General features: G+C 43.1%; 2 protein-coding genes across 4 annotated transcripts in view; one reads left to right on the top strand and one right to left on the bottom strand.

Annotated features, from left to right (window-relative positions):
- The first annotated feature begins 496 nt into the window (after positions 1-496).
- LOC128887749 (splicing regulatory glutamine/lysine-rich protein 1-like) lies at positions 497-3,759 on the top strand. 2 transcript variants are annotated; one of them, XM_054143982.1, is made up of 5 exons: positions 497-1,370; positions 1,517-1,842; positions 2,105-2,223; positions 2,284-2,464; positions 2,536-3,759. In XM_054143982.1, exons 1-5 carry the CDS (start codon positions 884-886, stop codon positions 2,716-2,718), a joined length of 1,296 nt encoding a protein of 431 aa, XP_053999957.1. In that variant the 5' UTR covers positions 497-883; the 3' UTR covers positions 2,719-3,759. The 2 variants fall into 2 exon arrangements, with proteins under 2 accessions (XP_053999957.1, XP_053999956.1); XM_054143981.1 differs by having other exon boundaries at positions 2,105-2,464.
- Positions 3,760-3,775: 16 nt separating this feature from the next.
- Positions 3,776-11,607, bottom strand: part of LOC128887751 (CD151 antigen-like) — a 104,391-nt gene continuing 96,559 nt past the window's right edge. For both annotated transcript variants that reach the window (XM_054143983.1, XM_054143984.1), the window contains 3 exons: positions 8,433-8,606; positions 7,221-7,382; positions 3,776-5,672 (listed from right to left, as the gene is read on the bottom strand). In XM_054143983.1, the coding sequence (XP_053999958.1) occupies positions 5,526-5,672; positions 7,221-7,382; positions 8,433-8,606 (483 nt within the window). In that variant the 3' untranslated portion in view covers positions 3,776-5,525. The remainder of the gene's footprint in view (positions 5,673-7,220; positions 7,383-8,432; positions 8,607-11,607) is intronic.

The raw sequence follows: 11,607 nt of genomic DNA, 5'->3' as shown, positions 1-11,607 counted from the left end.
GTTGCAAATTGCTCCTCGCGGAACTTCAACAATGTTGCAAGTCCAACAATGTTGCAAATCGCTTCTCTCGGGACTAAAACAATGTTGCGAGTTTAACAATGTTGCAAATTGCTTCTCTCGGGGGGCTACAACAATGTTGCAAGATCAACAATGTTGCAAATCGCTTCTTTTGGGACTTCCAAAATGTTGCAGGTTCAACATTGTTGCAACGCTCAGAAGTATAACAAAGTGGCAACTCAGAAGTTCGGCAAAATGTGACAAAATCCGAAAAATCGACTCGACTTTTGCAACATTGTTGTAGTTCTAAGATGAGCGATTAATACCTGAATAAAACCTGATGATTTATTACGATATGCGACTTCATTTATTCTCGAAGTAAATAAATTTATACATAAACAACAAGTAAGTTTAAAGGTGCAAGCATACTACTTACCTTACTACTTACCATACTACTTACCTTACCTTACAAGAATACCCTTGTGATGGGAACCGCAAAGTTAACTTGAAAGTGCTTAGTGAAAACTAATTGGGATGACGTGAAGAAATAGTAAAAAGATGATTGGGAAATGATGCGGAAATGATGACAAGTTAAAGGAGTGCATAAGACAAGTGACAGGAAATATAGGAACTAAAAGAGGTAAAGTATGAGTTGAAATTGTTGTTCCACCGTCGATGAAGCAGCCCCCCTATTATCGATCCCTTGAAGGTATCCTGTGGAACAACAAACCGTTACTATGACTACTGCCTGCTGCATACGAAGTCGGCGCCACGTTTGTCCACGTTCTTCTTGTGTTCCTCGTTTCTCGCAAGCATTAGGTATGCGTTGCTTTGGTCACGTCGTTGAGAACATCGAACGCGTCTACGCGATTGGAGAAATAATCGAATGAACCGATCGAGCGAAAGGACCCAGCGACGGAGTGCGGTGGACGTCTCTCGCAGAAACAACTTCAGCAGCACCCAAGAGTCTTCGTCGTCGTCTGACAGTAACGAGAACTTACCGTATACAAAAAGCACCAGCACACCTGTGAGAAGCAGGTGGACGGACAGTGGTGAAGCTATCAGCAGGTCAAGAAACAGGCAGAGTCCATCTGATACCGAGGATACCGAAGAAGAGTCCTCTGATGAGAAGGAATTGGAAAGCCCTCGGAGACACAATGAAGAAACACACGGTAGCCGAGAAAAGCATCAGGATGAAAGAGTTGCTCAAAAACAGAAGAGAAGACACGATCGTCGTGGAAGACGGAGACACGATAAACGCTTCGAAGACTCTGAAAACGAGGAGAAGAAAGAAACGAGTCCCCAGTCTTCTGGAAAGCGCTATGGGGATGGTGATGCCGACCATTCGAAAAGAAAAAGTCGGGACTTTCAAGGTAAAAGCTCGTCTAACGAAATAAATATAGGTAACATGGCAGATTATTAAATCACAGTAGCTCTAATTTACCCTCCTTTCTACCTAACAGAATTTATTGTGATAGATTGCACACATACTAAAAGTATAATAAATATTGTCACAAAGGAGAGAACGAGTTGCCAATCACGGAGATACTGAAGAGGAGCCAGGAGAACGCGCGCACAAAGTACGAGGACCAGCCACCCCTTCCAGAGTTGACTACGGATAAAATTTACGTACAGTACAGGGATGGTTTCAGCGCCATGAAAATTAGTCGATCGAGAGGTTCACGAGCAGGGAGGAAAACGGAAACGGATGACGGGAACGATATCGTTGAGAAACGAGATTCTCCGCCAATAAGGGTGGCCATTAAGTTTCAACAATGTTCAAAGAGCATCGGTCTCGTCTTTCAGGGCCTTTTGGGTGGCATGGCGCTTATGCACTTCATAATGGTATGTCTTTATTCCGTAACAGACGCTTTGATGTCTTTGAATCTTTTAATAAATCTCCCAGTGTCAAGGTTCTGTTTGTTATATAAATCATCAAAGGGAGCACTTTATACCTAACACAAAATCTATTGCAAGACTGAGTACCACTGGCACATTTTTAATTGCACAATCTAATAGAAATTCTTGGAAAATAAAAACATGGTGAAAATAAAGTAACCCCCTCGGTAGTACAAGGGTTATTGTTTCTTTCTAAATTATTTTTTAGCTAAACGTCCTTTTCGAGACTTCCATGGAATTCGTCATAGATCACTCGACAATTTGCGAGATCTACGCCAACATATTTTCCTTCTGTATTGCCCTGTGCATCGTCTGCACTCTTGACAAGTACGTCACAATATTTTTACAAATGTGTCTCGTTCTATTTACTTGTTCACTTTCTTCCAGGTTCGATTTGGCTCGATTCGACATGTATCACTTGCGCGAGATCTACTCCGACTACAAGAAAGCAGTGATCGCGGTTCCTTTATATCTGATCGTATTCTGCCTTCATCAGATTTCTTCGGGAACCGACAATCGACTCGCATCTGTGCACTATTACAACGCAAGCGACACCGTGTGGGAGAATGTAAAGCTCGACCAAAACATTTTCAATGAAAAAAGAAAACTATCAACGATACTACTTACGTTTCACTTTAGGTTACCCATACGCAAAATCTCGTGAACGATTTAACCAGCTGGCAGAAGATATCAATGTCAAAGGACATACTAGCTATCTTCGCCTGGCTGTTCGTTTCCCTCAGCACCAAGGATGACGCGTTCCTGATTCACCTACGATCCATGGAGAAGTACGCCAACGACGTCGAATCTTCTCAACGATAGACGCGACCTAGTTCATTCAAAGAGAACGTTACTTTTATTCGGATTAGTGACTGGCTCGTGTACGGTTTCAGTTTTTATTCGTAACAGAATAGGGTCTGATATGTACAATATTTATAAAGTTTTCCTAAACGCTAACAGATAATACACGTACATGTAATACCAATGAAGACAATAACATTAAGAATAAAATATAACATACGGCGCGATCGTACAATAGTAAAATATGGTCTTAGACTTCGTCTCGTGCCCGATGCAGAGTTGTGTCTACGATTGTAGGAGAGAATCGATGTTGTAAGCGTTCGGTCAGACGTTATCTCCAAACTAGGGATGAAAACAATGTTGCTATATTAATGCACACTGCCATAAAGGTACCTTACCGAGGAGTCAAAGCACTCGAAGGCACATGTGGTCGAACCCTGTCGAACTCTGGCACATGTGCCCTCGATAGCTCTTCGCTAGAAGAGTTCTTCTAGAAGAAGATTAGATCGATTCTTGCCCACAAACGCGGACTCAACACGCTTCGAAAGTTTTTGTTGTACGACTAAACGTCAGCACACGTTATAAATAATTGTGCGAAGGCTCTTGTATTAACCTGCGAAGCAACAGATAAATATATATTATATGTATATGTATATAAATACTGTACGTACATTTACAACGCTAACGCATTTCCGTACTCTCCTCGAATATACATAGTCGATCGTTTAAAATATCTCTGGACTTTAATAACGCTATTATTTTCATCAAGGCACTGTTTACAGTTCACGTACGAGGTCGACGACCGATTCGAGTCGATCTTTCGCTCGTGGGCAGCCGATACGCGTTCTGGAGGTAAACGATGCGCAAGATTAGCTCCGATCATGTCGAATAAATTAAGGGGGTGGGAGGAGAGAATGGGGAGAAGAACGCATCGCGATACAAGCAAATCCAAGAACGCGGATCGGACGTTCGTCGGCGAAGACCGATCGTTTCCCGTCGTTGCTCGACTGATCAGATCTCTCTTTTTCTCTCTCTCTCTCTCTCTCTCTCTCTCTCTCTCTCTCTCTCTCTCTGTCTCTTTGTTTTTCGTGAAAAAGCAGGACGATTTAGTGGTCCGTTCTATCGACAAATGGGTACTACTCGTCCCCGAGGAACGGCGGCGTGGTTCGATCGCGACCTGCGCTGGGACGTAAGTCGCGATTTTACTGGCTAACGGCTCTCTTGCTTCGTTTCAATGAGCCTCTAAGGGGGAATTCCTTGTCGGAATGGGACGCTTTTGTAACGACGCGATGAAGACGCATGTTTTCGTTTACCAGGCTACGTTCTTCAACGTACTGGATTGCGTCAGGCGTGTAAACACTCGACAATGGATTGCTTTTATAACAGTGCGCGTATCGTAGGGCCTGTCGGGCCATTTAGGGCTCTAGAACTATAGTATTGTTTACCACAATGTTGCAGACATTAAAATTTTGTAGTGTTTCGTGATCGTACACGAATAAAATCTCTTCAAATTAATCTCAGAGTGTCCGTGCCTCAATTTGGTCCTGCCAAAGATAATAAATTACTCCGACTTGCTACCCCCACGACTAAAACACATATTGGAAAAACATTACAAGCGTCGGATAATTTCATCTTAACAATTACACCTTGCTCCTCGTGCTAAAAAGCTTCAGAATCGTTTGCGCGAATTCGGCGACGGCAGTGTACAAAGAGAGCATGATTTGTGCCATGGTAACCTCGCTGACGATATAACGGACTGCTCCGTAAAGTTCGTTCGTCGCCAACGAGCATTTAATAATTTGGATGTCGATCAGAGTACCCGAAACAGGGTTGGGCAGTGATTACATTGCGATTACTTTCGAAGTAATCGCTTGAAACTGTTAGATCAGATTACACTTTAAATCCGCAATCGTAAATCAATAATTTGCTATCTTTCATAGCTGATCGAGGCCGATTAATCCTATTTCTTGCTGAGGAGAGACTCGAGGGGATCCACGCACTGTTGTTGAAATTTTATACAACTCGAATGCCCCTCGGTTCTCTTCTCGTTGTAGTACTCTAACCGTAATCACGAACTACGTTGCCCAACACTGCCCAGAAATCACGGAACACGTTGAAAAATGGCCAGCGGTCGTTGGAACGTTTTCCTCGGAAGTAGCGAGTACGGTTTTAAAGGTGCAACGACGTTCCGTCAGAGCCAATCGAAATTCGTCCAAGGAAAGGAGTCACTGGAGTCGAAAGAGCCTTCCCTTTTCTTCGGAATCCAGCCTCTAGGTTCCCGTCCAGTGGCCAAAGGAGACCAGGACGAGAGACGTCCTCTGTCATCCTCTTCTCTGTCCTCCTTCGGGCGCGTCGGCCAACCGAGGGAAACTAGACTCCGTCGTTGGCTGTTTCCCATCGATTCTCTGGGATTCCGGCGATCCGCGTTCCTCTTGTTGCCCCCTTTTCGCGAAACGCCACGGGGATAACGGAGATTCAGAGTCGACGGAGGAGGGGGCAGCAGCTCTTTGATGATTTCCGCCGTTGCGGTGGCTGAAACTCACGCACGATCTCCTTTTCCGCTCGCTTTTTTCCCGAGTCGCTTTGTGCGCGGTTTCAGCCCGCAGGGGGGACGAATCACGCAGTCTGGACTCTTTGTGGCGCGGAGGAAGAGCCAGGAACGCGGGACATCCTGAACGACGAACAACGAGAGAAAACGGCTCGTCTTTGGACGCCAACCGTTCCTCCGCGCCCATCCGCGCCGGCGATCAAACGGCTCCTGCGTCGTTCTGCATGTATCTGCACCACGAGCGGCCGTTGTTGTTGCTCTCGCGGACTTGAAGTAATCCTCAGTCGTCGAAGTCGTGTCTGAGCTTTATGTAGAGACACGAACCAAGGACGATCCCGAACAGCTCAAGCACGGACAGGCCCAGTCCGACCGCGCCCAGGATTATCAAGTGGTCCTTCGTCGTCTCCAGGAACTTGTAGATGCAGCCCTGGACAGACATTCAGGCTCGTTAGGGGTGGCTCTCGAGGCTAGGATCGTTCTTCGAGGTATACGAAAATCGTAAAAGTAGAAATAATGGATCTTACTCGGGGGAGAGAGGATGATAAAGATGGTTAAAGATCGTTCGTGGAAGCAGAATTGTTTGGGAAAATAAACAATGTTGAATTAACCCTTTGCACTCCGGAGGTGACTCTCAGTCACATTTCAAGCCACTTTGTCTACCGGGCTATTTAGAGACAGACTTTAATTCAAAAAAGAATTTCTTACGGTAGCATATGCCAATCTAGGCTGACAATAATTCCTACATACTGTTACTGGGTACATTGAAAGCCAAGTCTGTTTCCAAACACTGAACATTGTAAGTAGACAACCATCAACATAGTAAATAAATTCGAATAGCTAAATACTGCAATAAAAAAGCCTAAAAATAGGCTCCCGGTAAATAAAGTGTTAACGTAATGCAGAGTAACTCGAGAGGTGACTCTCACCACCGGGTTTCACGCAATAAATCAACCAGCAGTAATGTTTGTTCAGGTTTCATTCCTCTAGAACTCGATGTTTCATAAATAAAATAATTGTCAAAGGAGTAAAGGTGACCTGATTCTCAAATCTCAAATTAGTTTGCAATCACAAATCGGGCTACATCTATAAAGTCAATCTAAACTTAGCATTCGTTGCAATAAAATGCTTGCGAAAGCATCTCGAGTTGCTGGTAGATGCCACAAAAAAAGGCCTCGAGGGTTAAAGGGTTAAAGAATCCGGTAATTTTAATTATTTAAAAATTAATAAATCCTCAATATTTAAATATTTTATTGAATCAAATTCTTAAGAATTTTTTAAATATTTTTTAAATGGACAAATTATACGTATACGTGTAATTTATGAATAATACAATTAATTTTAAGAGTTCATGGTCCCAAAGTTGAAATTATTCGTGAAAGTAGGCTACAGAAGATTTTTGAAATATCAATCCTTTGTCGTCCTATGTCGAGTGAGACTCGATGCCACTGAAATCAGAAAATCTGAACTGCAAAGGGTTAAATTCGTGAAAGGACTTTATCACCTAACCCCAGACCTATGTTCGATATATTAATTTTCTATGGCCTAGTGATATCATCGATATTAATTTATCAACTGAAAGAGCTTACACTGTCGATGCAGAGGCTCGATTCCATGAACCGGAAGGAGATCTTCAATTAATAGAATCCATATCTCGAGTGCGCGGTTAATGGTGACTCGTATCTATACGCAGTATTTTTATGCGACGGGATCTAGAGGATTTCGATAACGAGCTTCTTTTCTCGAGCCTGATTCCACGAATTTATGGTCCCGTCGAGCGGTAAGGGCGTCGTTCTTCGCGGCGTTCGCGTAAAAAAAAAATGAAATTGAAACAAATAAGCGCGTGTTACAGACCGAGGCAGAAATCGAATAAACGCTCGTCGAGGAGGAGATCAAGTGAATCGAATGCGACGTATCGATCGTCGGCGAGACAAAGAAGTCTGGATGAAAAAGCGGACTCCTCCGAGTCGTTAAATACCGTGTAATGGATGTTCGATGGATGGTCCCTCCTTCCGCAAAGGGGCGTCGGGGTTTTGCAGCAGCTAGTGGGCACGAGGCTCCCTTCCTTCAGAACATCCTCGTCTTTGTGCCACTCACTCACCAGCCAGTCCTCGAATCTCAGGGCTCCGCAGCATTTGAACTGGAAATTTCAACAATTAGATCCCTCCGCTTTCCATTGGTTCCGTTACTTAGAAATCTAGGCTCGGGACTAACAATCCTCCTTAGCTAAAAATGTTTACTTCGACAATCCTTCCAATTCAATTTTTCAAAGTTGCTCGAAATATTTAAAGCTTGTGCCCCTCCCCTTTTAAAATTAGAGTGTCCAAAGTGCTTTATAGTTCAGTGGTTTGTAATGCTCTGTGTAACAAGGCTTAGGAGAGATGTCTTTGTTGTTTACACTTTAAGGCATCGCCGATCAGCAGTTTTCCTCGAAAGAGGAGATGAATCGATGAATGGAGTCGCAGAGGCATTAATCGATTTACAGAAAGACGAGCCGACCCCTTTCGCAACGCGATAAAGATGATTTGCCGTCGTAAAGCACTCGTAGCGGTGGCATCGTCGGTGGAAGGTGTAAAAAAGAATGCTCAGACGATATCGCGGCCATGTAAGGCTGCCCGCAGCTATTTCGTGCGAAGCGAAATTTAACGACGTCCTCCGTCCGCGTTGGAAAATACCGAGGGAAATAAAATAGCGAAAGAAATAAGCACGCGCCGCGAACAGATCTATTATACCACCCTAGACATTCAGGAGATACTCTTACCTACTTCAATTCCACAAATGATGGAGCCTTCTTCGCGTTTAATTTATTTACATTTCAACCATCATCTATCGTTTTATATGACCAAAATTTTAATTCTTTCATTGCAAAGGTGGCACAAACTTTTATATTTTATTTCAACAGCATCCGACTCGTAAAATTTCAATCCATTCATTGCAAAGGTCCCACAAGCCCCAGTTTACAGGAAATTCTTCAGGATCGATTAAGCAAAGAGTGAATCGATCCTGCATAAGCAACTAGCGGTAAAGTAGCCTTCGTTTGACTGAAGTTAAAAATGTACGAGGGTTGTAAACAACAAAACAGAAGCGGAACCCGGCGCTCTTTATGGCTAACTGCCCTCTTCAATTATTCCCGTGCCGGCGATCCTTCTTCCGGTCGCTTCGCGGGCACGTATCGCCTGGCTGTACTCACCTCTATCTGCATCTGGTCGATCGCGGCAGTTTCCCTGCTCCTCACGGAGTAGTTCTCGAGGAAGGTACGATTAAGAGTCATCTTGAATTCAGGGCCGACTTGCTCCTCATAGAGTCGCGCCAGCGCGCCCACTCCTGCCTCCAGCACGAACACCAGCATCACGACGAACACGTACTGCGCAAGAAAATGAAAACAGAATCAATGGTAACTGGAAAATGAATCGTGACAAGCCTCCCACCCATCCGTCTTCGTCTCAGCAGTCGAGAAACACTCTCCTCGCCCAAGAGTGGGTGTGGTTGAATGAAATTTTATTTAAATGTAACATGAGTCGAATAAAAGTGTATTCGAATGAGAAATTTACTTGAACAGAAGTTCATTCGAGTAGAAATTGATTCGGATGGAAACTTGTTCGAATAAAAATGCATTCAAATGGAAATGTACTGAAATCGAAATGTATCGTAACGAAAACATACTCGAATAAAAATAAATTCGAACGGAATTCGAATGGAATTCTATTCGTCTAATCGTCCAATTAAAGTTGTGTTTGAAGGGAAATATAGCACCTATTAAATATTAATTGTTCCTCTTTTTTTTGCATTTAAATATCCTTTTGAGCGCGCTCACCATTGTTCGCGAAGAATTTGCGCGCAGCGAAGCAATCGGATTCTCAATAATTCTGGCGTTGCCTCGTCGAAAGCATAATTTCCCCGAACAATCGATTAATGACGTGCTCGTTACTCGCAAAATCGACGACTAGTCGAGCCATCGACGAAAACAAGTTCGACAACCTGTTTCCTTTTCATCCTGGCTTCCGTGATAAATTATGCGCTGCTTGTCGACCGCAACACGCCCGACCGACGAAAATCGAGTTTCCCTAATTCTCGGGCAAACAAGTGCTACCCCGTGTAATTTTCCGCGGTCGTTGGCGCGTAGTTTCGTTGCAGTGCCTCGTTGCGACGGCTACCTGCTGTTCTTTAAACTGGGTAAGCTTGGGAAAGTGCACTTAATTCGCATTCTCTTCGAGGCAACAGGTTTTAAAAATTTGTTGGTACTTTCGGAGGTTTGGAATGATATTTAAAATAATACTCGTGGGATCTTTGTCAAAAAGGGGGTTCAAGGTAAAAATTCATCGAGACAAAAGTTACCTAAACATCTTCGATAATAAGCTGTACTAAATTATGCTATTATTTAGACCTACATCGAATTATGTTTTCTTTAACGCACGCCATTCTATTTTTCTCCAAATATCATGGGTCTCCTCTTCAAACATTTGCTTTCAAGATCAATGTTCTTTAATATAAAACACCCCTAGACATCAAAAGAATCTCCACAAAAGTTTCAATCGAAATTAATAACAGATAAAGCCTGCAAAGTTCAAACATAAGCACTTTGCATATACAAAGGAACATTTTCACGCTACCTCTGACAAAATGTTTTGAACGCCACAGAATTTTCAACGAGCTCCATATTTTTAATCATTCTGGGATACGTGGAGTACCTCTAATTTGGTTTTTGCGACAGGAAAAATCTCTATCCACGAGCAAAGAGCAACGGAATATATAATCGGAAAGTGCTTCGACGGAGGATCCACGCGCGTTGAACCCGCGAAATGCCGCGCGAGGCGTTTTAGAATTTTCATGAATATAAATCCCGAACGCGTCGACAACCTTCCTGCATGAATATTCAAACCGTGGAGCGGCCGCCGATCGTTCGGACGAAAACTTCCCAGCAGATTCTTACGCGGAGGAGGAGGCCTGCAAGCGTGATTAAAGCTTTGAAATACATTTAGAGGGGCTTTAAGGCGGGGAAGGGGGAAATTTCTGATCCGGATGAAACTTTCACGCGAGGATTAAAAGGTCGTCGAAGGACCACGAGGTCATCTTTGATGGTAATTGGGAAATGTAGAGATGAAGAAGAGAATTGACAGGAAAAAAGAATTTAAAGAAAAAAAAAAGAGAACATTTTGTAAATGATAAATGGCTGTAAAATAAATGTATAAGAAATAGAGAGATTAGGATTGAGATTGGATACTCGAACTTTAAAGGGATGATACGTTTGGATACGTTGAGAGGTGTAGGTTAGTTTATCGAAAAGGAAACACGAGTACTTTAGCAAGTACAAAAATATCTCTTGTACCCCTTTCCTGCAGAATGATATCACACATCCTACTAATCACTAATAATCCCCCAAGCATTCAATCTACGTAAAACCTCCCTCAATTCTGTTAGGGAGGTTGAATTATATCTAGAGCTCAACGATAGATCAAAGGGAAACTCATTTAAAGCTAGTAATTATTGGTTAGTAAGATTCAAAGCACGTCATGGTATTCGACACCTCTAAAAAGATATGGGACCCTTAGAAGCTTAATTTTCTCTACTTGAATAAATGATGTTTAATGCAAAAGAAAGTAATTGTTCTATTATCCGAAAATTCCCCAATCCGGCCACTTTTGTCTCCCTATTAGCTCGGATATAGGAGTGTCTATTGTAATTAAATCCTTGCTCTCCCGAATAATCTCTGTTAATTCTATCCTTGAAGAATGACGAAATCGCGTGAGTTTTAATTTGCAGCGAGAGCACGCAGACGAATCGAAGGACGTTGTGAACAGGGGCCAGGAAAAACAATTTTCCGGAAAACTCGATTCGAGGGATGTTAGGTCAATTGCCAGGGAAATTACGAGGCGACGCGGACGCGCACGTGCGCCAATTCAAACTGAGCGCACACGCGCGTGATATGTAACATTACACTAGCCGCAGCATCCGACAGGACGAGCAATTGACAGTTTAGAATTGGTCGGGAGCCGCTGTCAGCGAATGGGCGGTCGATCATGAACACTGACTGCGGTCGCCGCAATCACAGCCTATATCCGTGGCCAATGCAAATAAATCGATCCATCCGGATTCCGCGGGATCCACAGTCGGTGGCGACATTTACAAAGGGTCCTCGAATGAAACGGAACTGTATTCAGCATTCATTTAGCACGTTCATCGAACTATCTTTGAAGTATAAGGGATTATGTCCAAAGCCTCATTTCTTAATCAAAAGTTAGTCATTTTACACGTGTTATAATATAAAGTTACAGTGTAATGATTTAGGAGAGTGTGATTACATCTTTCTTTAACACTTCAAGGCATGTTTCACATATTAATTTGAATACCGCGACAATAAATGGCAC

This window comes from Hylaeus anthracinus, unplaced genomic scaffold (genome assembly GCF_026225885.1).
Source record: "Hylaeus anthracinus isolate JK02 unplaced genomic scaffold, UHH_iyHylAnth1.0_haploid 11989, whole genome shotgun sequence".
Taxonomy (NCBI): domain Eukaryota; kingdom Metazoa; phylum Arthropoda; class Insecta; order Hymenoptera; family Colletidae; genus Hylaeus; species Hylaeus anthracinus.
The sequence above is the reverse complement of the archived record's forward strand: the minus strand, read 5'-3'. Positions and strand labels throughout refer to the sequence as shown.